The following is a 26,254-nucleotide window of genomic DNA, read 5'->3' as shown; positions in this document are numbered from 1 at the left end:
CTGAAAGCCTTCCATTAAAACCTCCTTCTGAGATCATGAAAGAATGGCATCAAACTTGCAGAATGCATGATCTGCAGCTTGTAAGAAAAGTCCTGGAGAAAACAGTGAAGGGCTCAGAAAAATGCTGCAACATCAATGCTCTATAATGGTAGAGAAGATGATGTCATATGAAGAAAAATGAGTATTGACAACTAGGTGAAAAAAATTATTTAGAAGAATCAGGTTCTGAACATAAATTTGAAATACCTTAACCAACTTATTTCATTTTCCTCCCATTTTATGAAAAAGATTGAGATATGTAAAAATAACTTTCTAAAGAAAGGAAATCTTCAGTAAAGTATAACATTTTAAGTAATAAAGTATGTCAATTTAATTGACAGCAGTTCTTTCTTCCTTAGCAGTACCCAAAATAATGGTGTGTTTTATAACCAATGAAGTACTGTGTAACATTTATAATCAGAACAATAAAGACAAGTGCTGTGGGCTGAACTGTGTTCCCTCAAATTCATATGTTGAAGCCCTAAGCCCCAACATGATGGTATTTGGAGAAGAGGCCTTTTAGAGATACTTAGGTTTAAATGAGGGCACGAGGATGGGGCCTTCACGATGGGATTTGCATCCTTATAACAAGGGGCACTGGAGTGCTTGCCGTCTCTCTTGCCATGTGAGGATTCAAGTATAAGGCAGCCATCTGCAAGCCAGAAAGAGAACCTTCAACCAGAACCTGATCATGCTGGTGCCTTGAGCTCAGAATTCTAGCCTCCAGAACTGTGAGAAAATAAACTTCTGTTGTCTAAGCCACTCAATCTCTGGCATTGTGTTATGGCTGCCCAAACTAAGACAACAAGAAAATGTGCCATCAGAAGTCAAAATATTTTTAACATCTGGTACCTGGAAGGAAGTTTTCTACATAACTCTAAAGTTATGTAGAAAACTTTCTTGGGGTGGGTTGGTAAGGTGGGAGGCAAACAAGCCCTCGCAAAGATACGAGACATTAACATATAAATTGTTTGAGAACCAAACGTAAGATCATCAGGAAGGTAGCAGTGCACAGGTGGCTCTCTTCCATCCTCAACCCAGAGTTTGCATCCTCTTCTCCTCTGCTACCAGCCAGTTCCATGCTCTATATAAAATCCAGACAAGTGCCCAAACCATTATAGGCCCCTATGTGTATGTCTTGTATCAGAGACATCATTAGTACTGAGTACTCTGGGCTCTGGAACAGTCTCAGGGCACAAAGAATGTCATCATGTACCCAATGTAGCAGTATGATGCTCCCAAAGTCCCTTAAAAATGGACAACTCTCACACAAACTTTTGAGAATGAAGAATTAAAAATCAGCTCTAAAGTCTTATTTCACCCTGACCCCCATGACAGTGCTGTGGTCACCAGAACACAGGACAAGAATCTCTGATTCTATATTGGCACCGCTGATGCCTGATGTGTTATAACCAGCCTGCCACCAAAGGGAGAGGGGGAGTGAGAGACAGACACAGATCCTACATTCCAACTCCATGATTTCCAATATGAATAAGGGTTTCTCAATTTGATGCTGTATACCAAGGCTAGGGCTACCCAACGGGTTACCCCTGATGGCCATCTGTCGACAGCAGGACAAGTATAAGGTCAAAGCCCTCAATCCCTAAAAGAAGAATCATTTAGTTTAGACCATCCTGCATGGAGAAAAGAAGTCAACCTAGGTCAAAATTTTTGGTAGCCTATCTCCCCTCTCAGGAACTATGTTTGCCAACAGATTACATCAAATCCAGTTTTCTACATTTCTGTAGAATACGTATAAAACTTATGCAAATAGGTCACATGAAAATTCAAATATGGAGCTTTTAATGAGAATTAAGCTATACATGACAAGACTCTCTGAAGACCTGGTCTATAGAAACTAAGACCATTGGTTGTTTTTTGTTTTTTAACAGTAAAGCAGCTTGCATGAACAAAAATCTGTGAAATGAAATTAGGTTTGACATAAAAATGGACTCTGAATTATTATATTTCTGTATTAGCTTTCTTGTTGCATTTACACATATACATACAAAAAGGGACCCAAGTAAATAAATATTGTCGTCTGAGAATTTTGCTACATCCTTTATGATGATTCAGATAGGCTGTGACTTGCTAGAGGTTGTATTGGCCATAAAAAGGGGAAGATCCAGGATAAGTCTTGATTTCACCTTCTCAGTCCAGACTTTTCTCTAATTACGCCTCTCATAGGAAACAGCTCAGATGGACCAGCCGTGGTCCATTATGTATAGTGCCTGACACACATGATAAATGCTCGGTATTTGTGCCCATCCTTCTCTTTCATACTTTATATATCCCTAAAATGTATGGGGAAGCTATAAAGAGGATGGGCAATGGAGCCTTCCACATATAAAGACCTTTACTAATAAGGATATGTTGAAATGAAACATCTCAGCAACTTTATAAACTGTTCTTAGAAATCTATTCTTAAGGCTGCTTGCTAACTCTCGAAATTTCTTTAGTAAGGGGAAAAGCCTCTCAGTTTAACTTCACCAAGAAAAAAGGATAAAATGCAAGTGACATGATATAGGTTAAAGGTAAAACAAGTTATAAATCAAAGTATAATCACCATACAACAGACAGATGACTCAGAGCTGCTTCGGTTTTATCATGAGGAAAAGGCTAAAGATGGCAGAAGAGCCTTTAGTATCCAAAGTCAATGGCAGAATCGGTATTTAGAGAGAGGACATCATGGATAGAAGCTTCTAGAACATCATTCTCTTGCCTGAGATCAACAGGGAAGGAACAAGATGTTTTAGAAGGATTTTGTTTGTTCTTTAAAGTACCAAACAGTTTTCTCGAGAAAGAAACTGAACATCTAGCAGAAGCCATATGTCAAGCAAGGCACTTCTGTAGACAGGTTATCTTATTTAACCCTAACAACATCCCTGTAGGGTAGCTTAAATAGGTTAAGAAATTTATCCAAGTACACAGGGAAGTGAACAAGCTAGGATTTGAATTTGCATCTTCAGATTCCAAAGTCTGTGCTTTTTCGAGACTCTGAGGTGTGAGGGGTGACAGAGAAAAACTGATGAAGGGACCAATGGAACCAGAGGGAACAGCATTCCCACTCCTACTAGTAACCAGCCTGTTCCATTCTATGTTCAAATCCTGTCCTACAGGATTTTGCAGAATTTATTTAAATGCTCTGGTAAATAGAAATACAATACCTTTAGACTGAACTATTTCTGCTTATTTGGTTGCTTCGGAAACATTTTTTGAGTCAGTTACCAACAAGATACCAAATATCCGTAGCTCAGCAAGACAGTCCTTGCACTAAATTCCTCAATAACAGTCCACAGCCACAAAAAATGGGCAACGCAGCAGAGAATAATCAAAAGCAGCTTCAGATTTTCCGGATAAAACAAAGCATCGTTTGTATTGAGGCATTTTTAGAAGGTACCACTGAAAGCCAGACTGCAGCCTGGAATGGCTTAAAATACCACATTTAACAATCACATCAATGGCTTTTAAACTTTAGAGGCAAACAGCTTCCTTTTACTACAAATTCAAAGTGAAGGATTAGATGCAAAGCTAACAGATTCAGGACACATTCAAGCTTAGGGACTATCCAATGCCTTAATTAACACCATTAATTACAAGTGTATTGAGCCAACTAGCTGGGTTTTAATGATGAAACGGTGAAGGTCAAAATTTTTAAATAAATTGCTTCAAACTAAGCCCCCCTGCTGAAAAAAGAACACCAATAATTAAACTGAAAGGAAAAGCCTAATAAACAATTATTTTGGCATATTTAGCAACCTTAATCAGTCTATATTTTAACTGAGACAATACCACAAGTAAGAGTTCACCAAACTTTGCTCTTCTGCCTCAACTTGGAGCTACTGGGTTGGTCAAAGGTTTGTTTGTTTTTTCTGTAAGATGACTCTGGCAGCACTTAGTTGTCTTTAACTTCATTCGAAACAATTCTGTTAGATTGTATGTGACATCTGTCATATCAGCATGCATTTAAAAAAAAAGACATTATAATTGGTGAATTTCTGTGTAGCCATTTTAATATTGAAGATGGAAGAAAAAAGGAACATTTTTGGCATATTATGCTTTATTATTTCAAGAAAGGTAAAAACACAACTGAAACGCAAAGAAAGATTTGTGCAGTGTATGGAGAAGATGCTGTGACTGATCGAACACGTCAAAAGTGGTTTGTGAAGTTTCGTGCTGGAGATTTCTCACTGGACGATGCTCCACGGTCAGGTAGACCAGGTGAGCAAATCAAGACACTTAGAACAATCAAAGTTATATACCACGCAGGAGACAGCCGACATACTCAAAATATCCAAATCAAGCGTTGAAAATCATTTGCACCAGCTTGGTTATGTTCATCGCTTTGATGTTTGGGTTCCACATAAGTTAAGCGAAAAAAACCTTCTTGACCATATTTCCGCATGGGATTCTCTACTTAAACGTGATGAAAACATTCAGTTTTTACAACAAATTGTGAGGGCGATGAAAACTGGATACTATACAATAAGGTGGACTGGGGCAAGCAAAATAAACCACCACCAACCACACGAAAGGCTAAAGAAGGTGATATGTATATGGTCGGATTGGAAGGGAGTCCTTTATTATGAACTCCTTCCAGAAAATCAAACAACTAATTCCAACAAGTACTGCTCCCGGTCAGACCAACTGGAAGCAGCACTTGACGAAGAGAGTCCAGGATTAGTAAACAGAAAAATCATTATCTTCCATCAGGATACCGCAAGACCGAATGTTTCTTTGCTGACCAGCCAAAAACAGTTACAGCTTGGCTGGGAAGTTTTGATTCACCCGCTGTATTCACCAAACATTACACCTTCGGATTTCCATTTATTTAGGTCTTTACAAAATTCTCTTAATAGAAAAAATTTCAATTCCCTGGAAGACTGTAAAAGGCACCTGGAACAGTTCTTTGCTCAAAAAGATAAAAAATTTGGGGAAGATGGAATTATGAAGTTGCCTGTGGAACAAAAGGGTGAATACGTTGTTCAATAAAGTTCTCGGTGAAAATGAAAAATGTGTCTTATTTTTACTTGAAAACCAAAGGTACTTTTTGGCCAACCCAATACTTCCACACCAATAGCGGGCAAGTAGGAGAGCTGGACAGGGCAAGAGACTATGGCTTCAAGATTGGCAGAGGCAAAAGGGACACAGAGAGAGAGAGAGAGAGGGACTAGCCCTTTCTAGGAGGGTAAGAGGCCTTGCCCATCTAATGCTTCCAGATTGGTGTCACTATTTCCAGGGTTAAAAGGAAAAAAACAAAACCACTATCAACAGTGAGATTTGATTACATCGTAGATGTTAGATAAAATTAGGTTTCATTTCTTGGAGACCAGTAGGAAAAAAAGTCCAAAAAACTAGCCAAGACATGTACTTGCTCTGTGGAAGCAGTACCTATTATAATAAGCTATACTAGATATCTGTGTTGGTTAGCTTTTGAAGTGGAGAGGGCCTGCAAATGTCTACAACTGAGAATCCTCCCTAACGCACATCTTGGTGGGAGATGAAGTCCACCTTGCCCTAGAGAAGCTAAGAAGTCCAAATACACACTTGCTCAGCCTCTCCTACAGCCAGAATCCAGGCATGGGAACCAGGCTCAGCCCTTTTGATGTACCTGCCCCACACTTTCAATTTCTCCTTGGTTATTCTTAAGCATTTTCACTTCCAGATGAATTTTAAAATCAACTATGTCAAAAGCAAAACAAAACAGGATTTTTAGGGCAGTGAAAGTACTCGGTATGATACTATGATGGTGAATACATGTCATTATATACTTGGGCAAACCCACAGGATGTCCCACACCAAGAGTGACCCCTAATGTAAACTATGGTCTGCGGGTGATGATGTGTCAATGTAGGTTCATCAGTTGTAACAAATATACCTCCTTGATAGGAGAACATTGATAATGGGGACGCTAGGAATGAGTGGAGGCATGGGGTATACAGAAAATCTCTGCACCCTCCTCTCAATTTTGCTGTGAACCTAAAACTGGCTCTAAAAAAAATTACGTCTTTAAAAAGAAAATAGTTGGGGCTTCCCTGGTGGTGCACTAGTTGAGAATCTGCCTGCTAATGCAGAGGACAAGGGTTCGAGCCCTGGTCTGGGAGGATCCCACATGCCGCGGAGCAACTAGGCCCGTGAGCCACAGCAACTGAGCCTGCGCATCTGGAGCCTGTGCTCCGCAACGAGAGGCCACGACAGTGAGAGGCCCGCGCACCGCGATGAAGAGTGGCCCCTGCTTGCCACAACTATAGAAAGCCCTCGCACAGAAACTAAGACACAACACAGCAAAAATAAATTAATAAACTCCTACCCCCAACATCTTCAAAAAAAAAAAAAAAAAAGAAAATAGTTGGGATTTCATTAGAGATTAAATGGCATGTATAGATAATTTTGTAAGAGCTAGTCAGTTTAAAATAATAAATTTGCCCATTCAGAAATACAGTTATTTCCTTCCATTTATTCAGTCTTCCCGTAAGTCCTTCAACAAAGTTTTATTATTTTCTTCAATATAAGGCTTGTACCTTTCTTCTTAGGTTGATATTTAAAGTTTCTGTTTCTATTATAAAATGAGACTTTTTTCCTTTTCATTTTCTAAACAGTGCTGCTAATTTCCTATGCTGCTCTTATATCCACTCTAAACTCTTACTAGGTCCAGGTTTGACATCAATACTCTGAAATCTTAAGAGTTCAGTAGGGCCTCCCTGGTGGCGCAGTGGTTGAGGGGTCCGCCTGCCAATGCAGGGGACGTGGGTTCATGCCCCGGTCCGGGAGGATCCCACATGCCGCGGAGCAGCTGGGCCCGTGAGCCATGGCCGCTGGGCCTGCGCGTCCGGAGCCTGTGCTCCGCAACAGGAGAGGCCACGGCAGTGAGAGGCCCGCGTACCGGACAAGACAAAAAAAAAAAAAAAAAAAAAGAGTTCAATAATTACTTTTAAATTAAGGAACTTTAATGATAGTGACATGAAAGTTTGCTGATAGTAAAGGTCATTTACACACGTGGTAGAAGGTTGTAGACCTCTCTAGAGAGCTTCAAAATAAAGATAACACCTCATCCGCTTGTTTTAGATCAAGGTCCTAACATAACAGCAGGGAAAGAAAAAATAGATGCCCTCGTCTTGCCTTCCCCACATTATGGTTTAATATTGATTTTTGCTCCCTTAGGCCTGACTCAAGGTCAAGAGCACTCATTTGCACTGATGGACTAGTGGAAACAAGGTAAATGTAGTTTCCAAAAAAATTTTAAAGTTTTTAATGTTGCATTCTCCAGTGTGATTCTGCAGCCTCCAGAAAATACTTTTTGCTCAGCTATAAGCATTTCCTAGGTATAAAAAAAATCATCAAAAAGTAATTTTGCTATTTTTAGAGCTGACTCAATGACTTCAGTAACTTTCAATAATTTGATATCTCACTGTACATAATACTTGAAATATCCTTATATACATATAACTTAAATTTCAATACCTGCTAAAATTTTACCAATAAAGTGACATTTTCTTTTAGGGACAGGCGCTGAGCATATAAAAACTTCAATACTTATGAAAAATATTTGTTTTCTTTTGAAGAATACTAAGTTTAACTCAGTGATTTTCCAAATTCTCAAAACAGGTTCAACATAAAAGTGTAGCTCAAGATTGTCCGTAAAAACAATCTACAAAGGATATGAAAATCTGAACTCAAAATTTTAGACAAATATTTTCTAAATTTCTGTGACTGTGAGTTCAAGTACATAAAAATGAATTTTCCTTTGTCTTTACAACAAAGATTGGTTTAATTGGAAACAGTAGAGCAAAATTTTTCCATATTGCAGCAGATATTATTACCCAAGTTTCACAGCGGTCTCAGTAGATTAGCCAGCTTTAATTTACAGAGAAACTTAGCTGTGATTTACTTATATAATGAGAGCTGGCACAGAGCTCAACACATGAATGGTCAAATTCCAAGTATTTTCCCCAATCATCTTGTGACATAACTTCGTCAAGATTTAAAATTCCATCTGCTTTGTTCCCCAGTGGAATACAACCAGGTTCTAGTTAAGAGAAAAAAGGCATACACCATACAGATGTTTTATGAGAAATGTTCCCATTGCTTTTTCAAGTTGGTTTGCATTAGTGAAAAGCCAAAGTGTGGGAATTATTATGAAGAAATGATTCAGAAAACACAATAGTTGCTCTTAAAGACCAAAGGGGGAAATAAACCCCAAATAATACGCTCTACAACTGGAAAAGTTTCAAACGCAAACAGTGTTCACTGTCTGGCCCATCTGAAAGGCAGGGTGCCGAAAATCATTAACATACTGTAATTTCACATGAGTCTGGCACGGATCAAAGAGGATGGTAAGCCTGTTGTGAAAGACTCCATTACTAAGCAGAGAGTTTTGGCTTGGAGACCCTGTCCCTGAGAAAAATAACCCACTGGTTGGCAGCTCCAGTCCAACAGACAGCTTTAGGATCTAACTTTATCCTGGAAATTACAAAGGCATGTAAAGAAGCAAACATAGTTCCTAGGATGAGTGTCAGTTGAGCCAAAACTGGGGAAAAATTTTTTGTTGTTGTTTTTAAGACAGCTTTTCGAGAACTAAAGAGAAGGATGTTTTGGCCTTAACCCAGCAGAGGGTGAAGGGTCCCCTGGATAGAAATTATGTGCACTGAAAATTCCCCGTAGTAACAATTCTAATTAATTATTCAAAGCTAGGAGTTGATTTTCTAAGGTTAAGAGCTAACCTATGGTCTCCTGTTTCGATCATCAAAAACTGGTTTCTTCTTTTCTTTGCATCTGCTTAGCCAGGCATTAATGAGAGGCTTTTAATGGAATCTTATCAGCAACTTTACAACAAAGTCTCACTTTTAAGGTTAAGTTTGCCTTTTGCAGGTTTGGTTAAAGGGAAATTAATAATAGAAAATGTGTCAAGGTTCCACATAACCAAAAAGTCTACAAGTCCACTTATTCTTTTACAGAAACAACATATATAACAATATTACCACAAGGCATTACAAGATCTTTTGAATTAAAGAGTTAACTATAATTCAGCCTACTTATTTATACCTTAATAGAAATTAAAACTGAAGTGTTATTCAATATACAATAACTCAGGAACAAGCCATTCTCTGACTCTGGATTAACATGAGTTTGAGTGAAACGGCACATTTCAGGGAAACCGATCCGTGCTAACAGATTTTTATTGTGCAAGACAGGTAGATAACATGTAGTTTTTCTGGTGAGTGGTCCCCAAAATAACCTTACAGTAGCTTATCACACGGAATGCAGTGCAGAGTCACAATGACCACATATGCACCAGAACTCTCCCAACAGGAATGAAATCCAAGCCTAATTAAGTAGCTCTCATCATAATGAAAACTTAGCAGCCTGGCATTGAGTGTGGCTACACCTGTTAGGGGGAAAATCTGATACTCAAAAGATGAGGACCAGTCAGCCAGCAGTTGGTCAAACATATAAAATGCAAGCATGCGTGGGAAAAGAGAAAGTGCTTTCTAGAAATCAAATTCCTGGACACACCTGCTCTCCCTCAATGTCTATAACTCTGCCTCGGGATCTGAATGACCTGTTAAAATTATGACCCTTACACATCTTCTGGGAAAGGATTTGGTTCAGAACCCAAACTCAATCTTCAAAGGCACTTCCCAGGAGAAAGCTCACGAATGTATTTAGTTTCTCATGGCCTCCAGGTTGCTGTTTCTTCTAAGCCATATCACTTCTCCGACCCATTCCCAAGGCAGTAACATCTGCCCTGCCTGGATTAAGTGGGGCCTTGCTGGCTCACGCCCACCATGCTTGCTCAGCTCAACTCAATCCTGGACACATACCTGTTTCCTTCTTGCTTCCCTTTCCTCCCTCTCGGCTTTTCTTCAGCACAGCCTTTAACATTTTCAACACTCCTTCGCTTCTAAAGAGAAAAGGAGAAGAGGGAAGAGGAATTCAGTATTATAAATTGGAACGTAACTTGCATATTGACACAAACAGTAACTTGTCTTCAAACAAACAGATCACTTAGGATAATATAAAGGTACCTTGACTTTTACATTAATTTTCTATGAATAAACTAACATGGGGAACTAAATGCTAAGAGACAAGGAGTGTTTTATAATGTTTAATGAAGTGATCAGAAGTTCACCGTCTTGTTATAAGTTAAAAAAAACACAACAACAGCGCATTCTCAGCATTCCACATCTAATTAAGGTTATGAGGCTAAATCTGGACACATTACTGTAAGATATCTGGCATAGGAATGTGGGTCTCCCAACCCCCATTCATCAAAAGAAAACATTAAGACAGAATCAAAAAGATAATGGTTAAGAAGGAAAGCTACATGGTTAAAGGCATGTTTTACAGGTGCTACTGATTATTTAACCATAAGGAAAACATTGTGGAAGGTTAATCAGAATGAAACATACCTTAAAAACATTTGCAAAATAAATACAGTGGGAACACATTTCAACACTGATGTCTGGGGTGTCTGATCAAACAGCACACACTGCAATGGGTTTTTACCACATATTGTTATGACTTTGGGGCAGGGGTGGGGGGAGGTAAGAAGAACAGGCCCACGGCTGAATCCTTTAAATAATGAGCTGTATTTTTAAGCAGGGTTGTACTGAGCACATAAAAACAACACAATGGCCCAGGCCTAAGGTGAAACATAAAACCACCCCTCCAGCAAAGAGACAGACAAAAGGGCCATTATTTCATCAGTTAAGTCAGTCTCCTCCAGCTCTCTCTTCCCTCCACTAACTCAGATGAGATGGCTAGACAAAGCAAAAACAGTAACAAATCTGAGTGGGTTGTGTTACCATCACACCCTTGTTAACGCACTAAGGAGAAGCAGGTAGAAGAAGGCAAGTAGCTTACTGCTGAAGAAAACAAAGAGGGGATGACTCCTCTGTAGAAAACCTGCCTTGTTAGCATCAACGCTTCCAGTGGTCTCTGTACAACGCCCCACACAAGTGCTCGACCCCAGAGTTGAGCCGAGGTTTTGTGGAGCCCACTGAGAGGGAGGAAGGGTCCCAAAGTGCTGCCATGCACAACATAAGCACCCAGGGTGACCTTTCTTATCATTGGGTCCAGGCCTGTATTTATTTTTCCAAGCCCTTTGTTTTCCTGATGAAGAAACAGAGACCCTGGGAGGCTGACTTGCCCCAGGGTCACGAAGCTAATTAACAGCAGGGCCAGAATCCAAATCTGCGGACTCCCAGTAAGGGTCCTTCTTCCCCAGTGCTGGCCTCTCTGCTTAGAGCAATGAAAGCTTTGGGAAACAGCAATCAAACAAATTAACAACAAACCAACCAACCTGAAAGATACTAGGAAGTAAATATCTTAAGCATAATTTGGAAAAAGCCATAGTGAAGCCTATTAGGGTTAAATCATCTTACAAACAAGTCTTTACACACAAAAGGAGCATGGCTTAGAGCCTAATTCTTTTTAAAAATGCTACTTGAATGGACCCCTGTGAAAAGACTTGGGTTTCACATAAAGGGCAAACACTGAATCTGGAAGTGGGCCACAGTGTGCTTCCATAGGAGAGCTGTGGAAACACAAATTTCTCCTGACAGCCATGCTTGAAGGAAACAATGCAAAATGTTGTGGCATAAAAAACGGTAGGAAGAGTTAAAAAATAAATAGATGCCTGGTAAGCACAGACATTTTCTTCTCCAAATTAAAAAAAAAAAAAAAATCAACCAACCCTTCAGGGTTTGTCATTTAGCAAAAACTACATACTAAAGAAATAAGAAGAAATAAGAGAAAAATATCAATGGAGCCAGGCCAGCAAAGCTTGGCCAAGGTCCTTAGGGAACTTTTCCCCGTGTTTCCCTGGATCACTGAACAGCTCAGGCCCCACCACAGCAGTGAAGCTGCCCCTGATTAATGACCTTTGTCACCACCAACCCACAACAGATCTACAATGCCACTTGGAATACACAGCCCACAGGGCAAGGACTGGCAGACACGGACTTGGGCATCTCATCCCAGACGCCTTAGATGTCTATTTTTCAGAGCTCAGCTGTTTTCAGGATAGTGAAATCTTCCCCATCAGTGATCTCAAGTGAAGAGGCTATCAGATATTCGCTGTAAGTTCTTCTCCCAGTTCTAGTTTTCCTCCCTAAATAATAACTCAAGGGAAAGAGCTTAAATTTATACTCTAAAAGATATTCAAACTGCACATGGAGAAACTTTAACTGATTATATATCTGGGTGCAAAAATTAAGGAACCCCCATACACACACAAGCTAGAAAGGAAAAAAAAAGACCGCTCCCCGTGGGTTAAATTCTGAAATTAATACAGATCAGAGTAGAGCTGTGCAAAGTCCCAATCGGTCATGGCCTGAAAAATGTAACTGGAACGTGACACTCATCAACAGACCCTTTAAAGACTATGCCCATCTGAAGCGAGGTGGTCAGAAAAAGCAACTATAGTAATAGGCTGGAGGGGCCAACAGTGGCAGTATAGTCCAGAGAAGATTATCTGCACACCTGACAGTACCTGTGAACTTATAAATACATACTCCCACATCCAGTTCTGGAAATAAACCCATCAGGCTATCGGACCCAGTGCTATTAAACACTGGCATCATAACTACTTCCCCTTCTTCTGATCCTGTTCTCAATGAGCAGTGCCTCTTAATTTGGCTTTTTAACCTAACAACAGTGGGGGAGAGTGTGCTGGTCTAGTCCACCCAACACAATTGTCTAGCTTGTTGACAGACATGCTTCTGGGAATAAATTAATAAACCAGTGTTCTGGCTTTAAACAAAAGCTCTCATGAGCTTTGTTCAAGGGAATCACTTTGCCGAGTATCATCTATTCAAGACATAAGGAATATTAAGTTTCTGATTCCAGTTTGAGTACCAAAAGGAAGACAGTGGTAAATTCTTGAATGCAAATGCCACCATGAAGCAGTCTTATGAGGGCAGCCAGCGGGCTCTCCCTGAATGACACCTTCTGCATCACTTCCCTTCCTGTAGCAACTTCAACTCCTGACAATTTTCCCCTAAAAAGGGTGAACACTGCCCTGCTACAGAAGTGAACCACATAGAAACGATGCAAACCAGCCTTCCAGACACACAGAAAGAAACTGCCAGAAGCTATCAGGTTCCTACTAGAGGACCATACATGTAAGGAAGTTCTTATGGACAAGCATAATAGGATAAAACAAGAAAGGCTGTCCTTTTTCACTTTAAATACTATAGATCAAAAGGCACAGGTGTAACTCAAATAAATACTGGCCAAATAGAATCCCTCAATTTCTGCCCCATAAAACTTTAGCCTCTATCACACAAGTAGTATAAATACATGGCTGGATTTAAGGATTTAAAAATAAATCTTTGATGGCACTTCCCTGGTGGTATAGTGGTTAGGAATCCGCCTGCCAATGCAGGGGACCCGGGTTCGAGCCCTGGTCCAGGAAGATCCCACTTGCCATGGAGCAACTAAGCCTGTGCGCCACAACTACTGAGCCCGCACGCTGAAACTACTGAGCCCGCACGCTGAAACTACTGAAGCCCGCGCCTAGAGCCCGTGCTCCGCAATAAGAGAAGCCACCGCAATGAGAAGCCCGCGCACCGCAACGAAGAGTAGCCCCTGCTCGCCGCTACTAGAGAAAGACCGCATGCAGCAAGGAAGACCCAATGGAGCCAAAACTAAATTAATTAATTAAAAAAAAAAAGAATGAATAAGTCCTATTTAAAAATAAAAAATAAATAAAAATAAACCTTTGAAAAAGTAGAGAACTTCAGCTCTCGTTTCTTTATATATTTTTGAGGAAGAGAGAAAAGACCAGCCTCTAGATTACAACTGAAATGATCTAATGGGAGAAAATTTCCTATAATGTTCATTTCAAAGAAAGTAAAATGAGTATATGACATTACCTTTAGGTCAATCATCTGAAGTCACCTAAATTTCCTTATTTTTCTACTATCATTCGACATCTAAGTTTCCCAAATGCCACAGATGCCATAGATTCTTCTTTTCAAAACCCACAGAAGTTAAACCAACTATTGAGCTTACTTTTACTTCTTAGATTTCTCCTTTAACACATAAACTCTTTGGAGATAGGCACAATGTCTCCATGTTATGTGTTAAAGCATTCTGCAGTGATTACAAAGGTATATAACAAAAGTTATCCTAGATTAAACAGTGAGATGATTGAAAACTAAGAGAAAAATCTATTTCCGTTTGCAATCCCAATGGCAGTATCATAACCATGACCACCTTGTCTGAAATCATAGAATAACACCAGCCTTAAAACTTTCCTCTTCTGGAGTGCCATAACACCTATTTATGAAATTTCAAATCGACTCCGTGAGCTGAGGGCAGGGACTATGTTTATTCTTTAATAGATGCAAACAGAAGCCAGAACACAGCCTTCCCACACACTCTGTTCTCAGTATTTGTTGATAGATTTAACTAGGCTGCAATGAACACAGATGAGCCATCTCCTCCAAATCAAGCAATTAACCAACATTCATAGCAGTTTATAAATTACAAAGAATATTCCTATATATTCTCATTTGCAAGGAATGCAAGAAAACAGTTAAATCCAAGAGATACTTGGGAGGAAAATGCTGCATTTCATAATGTCCCTTCATGTCCACACCTGAGTCAGCCTTAAAATCTCAAGATAATAAACCCTTATTATCCAGTTATCCTGGACACCTAAACACACGCTCTGTGCTCACTCCACTAAAAGGAGCTTCTTGCATCAAACCATCCATCTGACCTCAAAGCAAAGCAGTCTCAGAAGGTGCCTCCTTTCTTTTGACAAAATAAATAAAGACAGAGTAGCAAGTGAAACACTGCTACTGCTACAGCGAAACACTGGAAAGTAAGATGCACAGGATCATTAAGAATTTTTTTTTTTTAATTTAAGAGAAGAGATACATCAAAAACATCCTCAGTTTTAGGGGCTCAAAAACGTCTCAACCTAATAAGACTAAGACTCACCTACACGATAGCCATGTCTTCTGTAGTACTGCCTTTAGAACTTTCCTTTGCATTGGCAACCTTTAGTGTTTATCAAAAGAAAGGAAATGGGTGGTGGTGATGGGTGGGGAGGTGCTGTCTAAAGCAGCCTACAGAATAAATAATATAGTAGAGAGGAAGTAAGAGAAAACAAAGCAGGACAGAGACCACAAAAGGAAACAAAGCCCTCCTAGAGGCGGCAATGGCTGCTGCTGGAAATTCACGGAAAACTGCCTTCTAGAAGCTTCCTGAAAGCAAGAGCCATATCTTGACACTCTTTTAAAGATCCCAGGAGGCTGGGGAAAAACCAACTCTTGATGAATACTTGAAATTCTAGGAGGTCTCTCTCCCATTTCCCCCCCCACCCCCACCCCGGGTAGTAGAAGGAGCCTAGGAATTAGGAGACCTGGTCCTGGCATTGTGACTGGGAACATGTTACCAAACTTCTCTAGGATTCAGACGCCTCGTCCAGGAAAGCTGGTGGGGAGGAGAAGGGGTTATTGACCAAGAAACCAGAAAGCAATTGTGATGGTAAGTAAAAAAGCGGCCCTTGGTATTGCTTAACATGCAGAGCTGGGAAACAGGACATCATTCGGCTGTGATTTACCCCCTAAGACCCATCGACCCAACCATTTGGTCCTCTTTCTTCAAAGCCATTCTACAAATTGTGCCTCTAATTCTGCTGTTCTTTTCTTTAGAGTTAGGTTTGTCTTATACTCAAACCTGACGTCTTTTTGCCTAAGTCATTAAAAGCAAAGTAAATTTACAGTCACAAGTAATAATGAATGTAAAAGAGTTCTGGGCATGAGGTTTGAACTCAAATGTTTAAGTTCTGATGCACAAGATTAAGTGGAAATTCCCTATTAGATTGAAATCATTTTCAACCCATATTTAAAAGACTCTGTAGAAAGATATACAAGTTGTTTTGAGAGAAGTGTCCTTAAATATCTAACTCTCCTAAGCCAGTATTTCAAGCTGCTAAAAAATTACTATATACAAGTTTGTTTAAAGACGTTTTCATTTTGATAACACTTGGCAAAAAAGAAATTTCACTTTCGGAAGAAAATATGAAGAAGCTACCTGTTTCTGGCTACAAGAGCCATTTTTCTAGATTGTGAAGGGATTTGTTCCATTCAACTTTGAACACTATCTCATCCATAGAGCCTTCCCAGGCCATGATAGTCAAAAGGTATCTTTAATTCCACATGCCACTTTGTACTTACAGATGGTTATCAATCAAAATCACAGTAAAAAATGTTGAACTCTACAAATCCCCCATGGCACCAAAAAAAGTACCTTACATGCAACAAACACTAAATAAATCTCCCTAAATGAAAGAATAGCAAGGTTGTTACGGAGGGGAAATCAAAATCAATTCTCTCCCACAAGGGATTTGGACTAATAATGTAAGAATTCTTCTGATACCAAGTACTAATTTCCAAGTTTATGGCCCAAGTTATCTGACTTATACACGATGAACAGCACATCTCCATAGCAGGACCTGTTCTGTTACCAGGCCTTCAGAAGCACCAGCTGCAGGCAGGTTATATTTTGGCGTTTCGAATATGCATACAGAAGGGATAAGTTTAATAACAGAAAACCTGAAAGCAATACATTCTGCCTCAAACCAGGAAGGGCTCAGACAGGGAAATAACCAAGGGCAGCGTTCCTGGCAATAATCGTGCCTCCCAGGCCAATGGCTCTGGAGCAACATTGAGCACCAGTCTTGCAGAAAGCCCCTGCTCATCCAGAAGCTGTCTTCACCCGGACGTTCCCCAGCCAAGCACCCACCTCTCAACCTAACAGCAAGACACTACCTAACTAGAGGACAAAATAACTGTGACATTATTACCATCACCACCACCATCTAGACAGTCATAGATACTTAATCCATTAGAGAAAGCAAAGACACTTCCCAAGCCCACTTCAAAACCCACCTCAAAAGCTTCCTCTTAGAAGCCTTCTGGGTCTTATTTTAATTGCTCACCCACCTGCTTCCTCCACTAGTCTGCGGGACTCTGGATGGCCAGACCTTGCTCTGCTTCACCAGCAAGCACAGTATGCTTTCTCACTTCAGTATCAATGGATACATCGGGGAGGAACATAATTTTTCCAGCTATAATTCTCAAAGGAAATAACTGTACCTCAAAACACACTGCCAGCCTAATAAATTTAGGTAAATATAGCATCCTCATGCAAGGCCCATGGGACTTCCCTGGTGGCGCAGTGGTTAAGAATCCGCCTGCCAATGCAGGGGACACGGGTTTGAGCGCTGGTCCGGGAAGATCTCACATGCCGCAGAGCAACGAAGCCCGTGCACCACAACTACTGAGCCTGCGCTCTAGAGCCCGCGAGCCACAACTACCGAGCCCACGAGCCACAACCACCGAAGCCCGCGCACCTAGAGCCTATGCTCCACCACAAGAGAAGCCACTGCAATGAGAAGCCCGTGCACCACAACAGAGTAGCCCCCGCTCGCCGCAACTAAACCCTGCACGCAGCAACAAAGACCCAATACAGCAATCAATCAATTTAAAATAAAAATAAAATAAAATGCAAGGCCCTGAGCATTGGAGGAACTTGTCCTGACTCTCCTGAGCCAGCAAGTGGCAGAGACAGGGTTACAACCCAATTTCCCAATTAAGGAATAAGCACTGGGCTAGCAATTGCAGGTTTTTCATTCTACACACATTCCTGAGTATCAACTCTGTGCCGACCAAAGAGGAGCACAAAGTATAAATATGATGGAGGAGGAAGACAACACTGTCGACAAACATGGGCAGGAAGCTCCAATTCCATGCCTCCATTTTCTCTATAAAGTAAAACTAAGGTATGAGAGGAGCAGAGAAGGTTCAGAATAGCCCTTGTAGGGGAAAGAAAGGCAAGCACAAGATGAGAAGGACAGCTGAACGGTTTTGATTGCCCAGCCAAGGCTGCAGAGCAAGACACAGCACCAAACGATGAAAGTGGGCAACTCCATCCTCTGATGCTCAGCCCCAAGAAAGAACCACCTGGAGAACAAGAGGCTTGATCAGTAATCGGGTGTTTGCAGCACAGGTGCAGCAAGATTGGTAAGGGTGCTCGTACAAGAGTACTCAGAGTGGCGTGCCATGGAATCAAGGCTGGACGGGAAGCAAGTGGAGGCCTGAGAGGAAGGACCAGCAGAGAGAACAGGGATGGTGTCTCAAAGAGATCAAAGAGCAAATACAGTCAGACTAAGTCAATGAGGAAGCTGAAAAAGGCTGTCTGGGCTTCTTAATTTTAAATCTTTGGATGTGGAACAATTCCAGACAATGTTAAAGCCCACATGATGGCCAACAGCATGGTTTGCTGAAGTGGAATGTCCTCAAGTGAAGGTTGGAAGCAAACAAGTCAAAGCGCTTGATTCTTGGTCTGGGGAAGGGCCGTTCAGATGCTTCCTGCCGTAACAGAGACAGGATTAGGGATATCAACCACCCTAACAGCTCTTATTTACTACGTGTTTACTGTGTATCAGGTAAGTGGAAGAGCTTTACCTTCATATGTAATCTCATTTTATCCTTAAAAAAAAATCTATGGGACAGTTTTACTGATTCCTTTTTATTAATAAGGAAGCAAAGGCTCAGAGGGATTAACAACTGTCCCAAGGTTACACAATTTGTAAAGGTGAAGCTGGGACTTGAACCCAGGTCTGCCTTGAAAGCTCAGGCTCTGAGCTGCTGCCTCCAAAGTCCTCAATGAACTGAGGGAAGGTGGGACAGGGAGGTGACCAGGAGAGCACAGAATACAAGTCCAAAGGACACAGTGGCTTTTGCATGAGGGTGAAAGTACCGTTGTTATGGCTCCAGCCGAGGAGAGCTGGGAGAAAGCCAAGCTAAACCACAGCGGCCATGAGGCCAAAAGCCCATACAGAACCACCTAGGGTTTGAACATGAACCACAGACTTTGCATGTGGTCCCATCCTGTCTCAGAGAGCTCCGTGCGGGATGTGACCAGGATCACAGGATGCTCCCCTGTAGAAGGTTTATAGCAACTGGAGACCCCAGTCCCAACCCTCATATGGCGGTTAGCTCCCTAACAACCACCCCGATGACATCCTCTTTTCTTTTCCCTTCTCCTTCCCGTTAAGTTTTCCACTTGTATCACACAACAGAGCTATGAACCTGACCACCTTCTTGATGTGTGACAATCACAGGTCCCTGAGTAAAGGTAGGAGGCATTACATTAACAAAATGACCTTGGGCAAGTTATTTCACCTTTCACGGGCTCATCTAACAGGAACACCGCTCCCTTTACCGTTTGACAGGACAATACCAAGTCTCTTCCACCTGTAGGTGCTATCACTGTAAGGGGGAAGATTTATTTCTTGTTCCTAGGGCCACTGTCATCACAGTAGCTGATAAACCATCACCACAGATGAAAAAGGAACTCCTCTGAGGAGTCTACGGCATGGGTTGATGATACGCCTTTGGTATGAAAGGAGAAGAGACCTTGAAGACATGTCAGAAAGTCCATTTTTCAAAAAGTGTAAAGGTACTCAATCATCAGTGCCAGCTGAATGAAACCTGGTATCATAAATCTAAAGAAATTAAATTTTTTAAATTGCACTGCAACTGGCCTCAAAGTGAAAAAGGTCAGACAACTTCAAAGATGCCCCGTGAAAGGCAGCTACTCATTACACAAAGATTTCTTGCTTACGGAGCTGACAGACGGATCTTTCTCTTAAAGCCCCAGAACACAAGACGTCAAAATCCCTCCTCCACTTCTGTCAGTGACTTGCTATGATGCTCTGAACAAGGTTTTAACCTCCCCAGGCCGATTTCATTAAGTTGGGAGTTTGCAATACCCATGTACTTTTTTTTTTAAACTCCCCCAGGTGATTCTGATGTTCAGCCAGCAACATGTATTTAACACTAATTATATTCCAGGCCCTGCTCTAAGCACTTTACTTTTATATATATATACACACACACATATATGTATGTACACACACACACACACACACACACACACACACAGTCATTTAATCCTCACAACCGCCCTCTGGGGAAGGTACTATTAATGTCTCCATTCTGTGAAGGCACAGAGAGGCTGGGACTTGCCCAGGGTCATGTAGCTCATGGGGGCCCATCCAAGCAGTTTCGCTCCAGAGCCTGACCATGAAGTCCCTAATCTATGCCTACTTTTTTGGATAAAAATGAGAGACGAGCTCCCAGGGGCCTGGTGAGGTGGTGAAACAGACAAAACCGCCAAACAGGGGGAGAAAAATCATCTTTGGCCACACATACACGCGTGGACACACACACACACAAACACAAACCCCCCACCCCCAGAGAGGCATCCCATGCCTCAATCTATCTTGAAAAAGAGAATCTACCTCTATTGAAAGACACCTCCTGTCCACTCCCTCAAGTTCTGCTAGGCGTCCATCTTATCAGTTACTTCAAACTACAGTGCTGTCAATGTGTATGATCTGGAGACATCACACAACAAAATACATGCAACAAAAAGAGCACACTCTTCAGTTCATGAGCTTACAGGGGGAGAACACGGAGACGGGCCATACTGCCAATGAGGAAGATTATTCGGGGGCAGAGACCTCTGTGTCACATGGGCAATGCTTCCCCTATTCCTAACACTTACCCGGAAATTCGGAACTACCTTATTCAAGAGGGGAGCTCAACAACACAGCAACAAAAAAAACTGCCCATTTCTCACTAGAATGAATTGTATGAAGCTTATTAAAAGGTGATGGGCTGGGGCAAGGAATGGCCTGGTACCCAAGCTTTCCTTCTCTGGGCTGTTTTACACAGTCCAATAAATGTAATAGGGTCTTAACCTTGGACATCAAGTTCTAAAATAAATTGGGGAATGCCTGCGGTGCTAATGCAGTGGAGAGCTGAATCAAATTCATACAAGTCACACAGGATCATCTCTTCCCACAGCTAAAGTAAATATCTCAACACATGGATCACGGTGCTCTTATCTGAGATTTGTAAGGGAAACCATTCTGGGCCATACACATTTGGCTGCAGGGCAATCTCCAAGTGCGACTGCCACCGGGGCCCATGAGAAAGATCACATGGGAACAGGTGATTGGCTACATTTTTTAATCCATTCCAACAGCCCCAAAATGGGGGAATACCAGAGCTCTAGACGATAAAAGTCAAAGACAACTCATGCTAGGAAATAAAAGCCAAACATGTAGAGTTCTGTTTTGTTTTGTTTTTTAAATGTTAACAAATCCAGTCTCCAAGGAAGATAGGAAAGATAATACAAGGGTGTCATCCAAGGCAGGAGCACGTGACCTTTTAAGTGCCACGGGGCCGCTTCAGCAATCTAGACCCTTCAATCAGAATGTTCCCGAGCGATTCTGACATAGAAAATGCGATTACAAAGAAAATCAATTATATTGAAACGACATCAAAATATTTAGAAAGCAATCTGTGATAATAGTAATGTGTGCTTCTTAATGCATAAATAACACGACACAAGAGCAGGTCTAAGAGCTACTGTAGTTTTCTGAGCAGTGGTAGGCATAACTGATAGCTTAAACTATCTCCCACAATGTGATACAAAAGTGTGTAATTTCTAAGTGGCAAAGCCACAGGTGCTGACAGTACATGGTTTATGGGCCCCTTTCATGATTGGAGGGGAAAAAACACATTTTGGCTAGAGGATAGTGAAAATAAAGATGTACTTTTTTTCTTCACCCACTCACCCACATTCACAGATCCTCTGAAGTGCATCCAATGACCCTAAGGGTTAGGGACCCTGACCCAGAGAATCAGAGTCAGACCCAACAGAACAATTACTCAGACTTGCCAAAAGTTCTGCTAATAGCCCAGGAGTTTCTATAGAAACAGTAGCTCAGTTTTACACCACTCATGGAACAACTGAAATTCAGGAAATTAGATGGTAACTTACTAATTGGCACACATTAGCAGGATTGGGTATTCCACATATGCACCACTCTTAACATTTAAATGCCAAGTTCCATGATTAGTTTTCAGAGTAGTCTGTAAAAGTTCTATTTAACAAGGAAGTCCATCACCACCAAATTACTAACTCACAATAGCCAGCCTGGCGCTGAGAGAGAGAGAGAGAGAGAGAGAGAGAGAGAGAGCGCGCACGAGCGAGAGAGAGAACTAGCGCGAGAGCGCGCGCTGTAGAAATTTACAGCGTGAGACAATATTCAAAACCAGGAAAGCCAGGGTGAATATTGGGGACAAGTGTGTTTTACATCACTTTTATTGTTTTCATGGATGCTCTTCTTACCCTTTTAAAAGGTATTTAAGGTCTAGCAAGTATAGTCTTCCAGTTAACTGGATCAGGCTTCCTAGTAAGACTGGTACCCAAGGCTTGGCCTCTTCTGCCCTCTCTGCTTCATACAGCCAGGCCATTCCCCAGCTGCATGCCTTCACAGGGGATGCCCTATGAAGATAAATATAATTCAGGGTCCAAAATACATGGACTTACGCTGGGCCATTGCCAATTTCTCATGGATCCTGGGTGACTGAGACGGTTTTTGTTTCCATGATTAGGAACCTACAACAACAGCTGCAAAAGTGTAATACTTTTGCTAGACTAATAAACTTACCTAAATCTGGCTCACTGTTTCAGCTGTGGCACCAGCCACACTTCCCAGAAAGATGAAAGCCTTGTGCGGTTTCCAGAAGGGCTGGGATGGTAGCTCTGATCTAAACTGGAGGCATTCAACCCCAACCCAACAGCAAAAAACACATCGACTAAGTTCTGAATTACAGAATTCCTATGCATGGAGATTACAAACGTCATTTTTAAAGTCAGATAAAACTTTAATCAAACCTGTGAAGTTCAAGCTTTACACTTGAAGTTAGGTGACATGCCAGGTATGAACATCAGATTTTTTTTTCTCTCTAAAACACACTGACAGGTTCAATGAAGGCCCTTTAACTCTGCAGTGAAACCTTTGATCATGAATTCTGTCACCACCTCTCGACACATACACACAAGTATGAAACATATCTCAGACCTAAGGAACAAAATCGGTATTGTGAAGTGGCACAGAAACCACACTTGCACATACATATACACAGAGATCACTCTCCTTTCAAGTTGGGGTTGAGGGGCTGAGTTGCAGAAACTACAGTCTCCAAACTGGAAAGGTTCCTTATACACAGTACATGAACACAGTTACAAAGTTATTTCCTAAATATGTGTGTGGTCCCAATGCCTTCTTAAAGGAAAAGCAGCCCAATTAGAACCCAGTGGAACACATGTTTCTTGAATGACTGAATTAGAGACAGTAGATGTGAAGCTGTTCTAGACAAAATGAAGATGTTGCACAGATGTACTAAGTTGTCACAGTCTCACTGAAACATCTTTCTGGTACAGAAAAATATGCGAGTCTGCAACAGAGCTGGATATAAAATAATAAATACCTGGCCCTTGTCCTTATGTAGTCCAACTTCCCAAGCCAATTCCCTTATTCCTTCTCACAAACCTAATAAAGCCCATATTTCAAGGTACTGATAACTCACTGAAAACCACAAAGCCATTCATTTCCAATTCAGACTTATGTTATGACTTCTTACAATTATCTCTTATCAACACTGTAAATCTGTAACAAACAGAAGAAGACCTTTACTCCACGAATCCGACAAACCACCATAAAAACAACAGCAGAGGTGGGGACACAGACGCACCCAGTAGCAGGCACCATTACGTTTTCCACTGTGAAGTGTCTGGTTTGGTCCTCACAGCAAGGAGGAGGCAGGGACTATAATTGTCCTCTCTGATGAAAGGAGGGGATAAAGAAAGTGACAGTCAGAGAAACTTCGTAGCCTGCCCAGGCCACACCTTCCCTCTTAACACGGCACTCCATTTCTTCTCTTGAAGAACACTAGACCCTCACTTTTGGCACCCTAAGCCTTGGATCCCGAAATTAAATGATGTACAAGACCAGCCTCTATTGCACAGCATGGGGCCTAAAGACAGGATATATAAAACCGATTTGTCACTGTGGAATTTAGAAACCATTAAACCTTCACTAAAGAGAACCCTCTCCTCAGAGGACCTTGTTACCAAACTATGATGGAAAAGGGAGAACTATGACGGAAAACAAACAGCATTTCCTTCTCAGGACAGGGCAAGAGGAGAGAGCTATGAGGAAACAAAATGCAGAACCGTCTGTGCCAGGATTTAGGGATTGCTTTGGTACAGCACATCTTGAAGTCCATCCTCCTAAGATCAATCAAACAGAAGAAAAAACTTCAGTAGACTCTGCTTTAATTCACTTGCCTAGACCTAAAGACGTACTATCTGGTTTCAGAGAGCATATCCTCATCTGTTCCAAAAGTTATATTCAGAACTAAGAGCAAAAATCAGATCTATATATACTATTCTCATTAACAAGGTTTTTACTTGGAAGGGACTTTTCTGCCTTTATTACTGCAAGCACACGAATGATTCAATCAGCACGATCAGAGGTCCAGAAGACTTTATATTTTCACATGCTGTTATTTAAAACCAAAAAAAGAGGCTCATCTGGGGCTTCCCTGGTGGCGCAGTGGTTGAGAGTCTGCCTGCCGATGCAGGGGACGCGGGTTCGCTCCCTGGTCCGGGAAAATCCCACATGCCACGGAGCGGCTGCGCCCGTGAGCCGTGGCCGCTGAGCCTGCGCGTCCGGAGCCTGTGCTCCGCAACGGGAGAGGCCACAACAGTGAGAGGCCCGTGTACCGCAAAAAAAAAAAAAAAAAAAAAAAAAAGCTCATCTGGGCTGGCCAACTGTATCAACTTCCACAACTAAACAGAATTTCTCAAAATTGTCCCTGAATTTTAAAGCACTTTCCCATAAAAACCCTGCAAGGGTAAGCAGCATGACCCTACCATCCTTATCTCAGGCTACCCAGCTAGTGCACAGCTAATAGGAAAACAAGGGATTGAACCCAGATGAAGCCACAGAAGACACAGACCATGGTTTTGCCATTTAAGAGTCTTGTGTTTACCACATACTATGTTAAAAAAAAAAAAAATGCACACACACACACACACACACAGAAATCTGAGTAAGACCCAGTTCCTGCCTTCAACACAGTCAACCTACTCACTAGAAATCTAAATCTGTGGCATCATGGGAACGTAACAAGACAGAGTGACATGACAGTAAAGGCTTTGGAGGCAGGCAGACCAATCCATAGGGTTAAAATCCCCAAATCCTAACCTACCATGCTTTACCTACCCTGTGATCCTGAGCCTGTAACTTAAACTTTCTAAACCTTAGAATCCTCCTTTGTAACAGAGATGACATACTACAGAATAACTGTAAGAATTAGAAACAACATGACAAGTACCTAGGACTCTGCCTACCAAGAAATGTATATGACATAAATGGTCCCACGTTATTACATCTGCTTATACAGCCCAACTACAACTTTTAAAGCCCAATTAAATGTCACTGGAATGGCCTTTTCCTTTATTTGGGATATTAAAATGATAGAACTTGGGCTTCCCTGGTGGCGCAGTGGTTGAGAGTCCGCCTGCTGATGCAGGGGACACGGGTTTTTATGCCCCGGTCCGGGAGGATCCCACATGCCGCGGAACGGCTGGGCCCGTGAGCCATGGCCGCTGAGCCTGCGCGTCCGGAGCCTGTGCTCCGCAACGGAAGAGGCCACGCAGTGAGAGGCCCGCGTACTGGGGGAAAAAAAAAAAAAAAAGAACGTAATCGCCAATTACGATATGGAGCTGACTGAGTGAGGGAGGGTGAAGGATGAGTCACACATTTCTGGCTTGAACAGTGCCAATGACCAAAGTGGGAAAAGCAGACAGAAGCATGGGGGTGAGGGAACTTTGGGGGGTGGAGAGTGGAAAGCAGGCAATAATTAGGAGGAAAATGAGTTCAGTTTGGATAGCTCAAGTTAAAAGTACGTATGAGTCATCCAAGTAGAAATGTCCAAAAGATTGTTTAAGACAAGGGTAAACTCAGAGAAAGACTTGGGGGTGATTAACATGTGGGTGGTGGCTAAAGCCACAGGAATATTGAAGCTCCCCAAAGAGGCTGAGCAGACTAAAAGCAAACCACCAAGGATGCAAGCCCAGGGAACATGAACATTAACAGCAGGAAGAGTAGGGCCTAGGAAGAAACGAAAGGAGAAAAGTAGGAAAAATGCAAAGGAACCCAAAGGAGAAAGTTTCAAATGAGGAGTGATCAATATATCAAGTGCTACAGAAAAGTCACGTCACAAGTCCTATTAGAGGCCATGTGTGACCTTAGGAGCAGTTTCTA

General features: G+C 41.7%; 1 protein-coding gene and 2 long non-coding RNA genes across 8 annotated transcripts in view; all 3 read right to left on the bottom strand.

Annotated features, from left to right (window-relative positions):
* LOC125964950 (uncharacterized) overlaps nucleotides 1-26,254 on the bottom strand; it is a 340,974-nt gene that overhangs the window by 211,615 nt on the left and 103,105 nt on the right. The window lies entirely within an intron of this gene.
* Nucleotides 1-26,254, bottom strand: part of LOC125964949 (uncharacterized) — a 260,419-nt gene that overhangs the window by 162,146 nt on the left and 72,019 nt on the right. The window lies entirely within an intron of this gene.
* Nucleotides 1-26,254, bottom strand: part of TANC1 (tetratricopeptide repeat, ankyrin repeat and coiled-coil containing 1) — a 230,760-nt gene that overhangs the window by 147,855 nt on the left and 56,651 nt on the right. For 3 of the 6 annotated variants that reach the window (XM_033421826.2, XM_049712022.1, XM_049712021.1), the window contains exon 2: nucleotides 9,861-9,940. The exons of the other annotated variants lie outside the window; for them this stretch is intronic. In XM_033421826.2, coding sequence (XP_033277717.1) covers nucleotides 9,861-9,921 — 61 coding nt within the window. In that variant the 5' untranslated portion in view covers nucleotides 9,922-9,940. The remainder of the gene's footprint in view (nucleotides 1-9,860; nucleotides 9,941-26,254) is intronic. 6 annotated transcript variants of the gene reach the window in all.

Source organism: Orcinus orca, chromosome 7 (genome assembly GCF_937001465.1).
Source record: "Orcinus orca chromosome 7, mOrcOrc1.1, whole genome shotgun sequence".
NCBI lineage: Eukaryota > Metazoa > Chordata > Mammalia > Artiodactyla > Delphinidae > Orcinus > Orcinus orca.
Note: the sequence above shows the minus strand (reverse complement) of the source record. Positions and strands in the feature narration are given on the sequence as shown.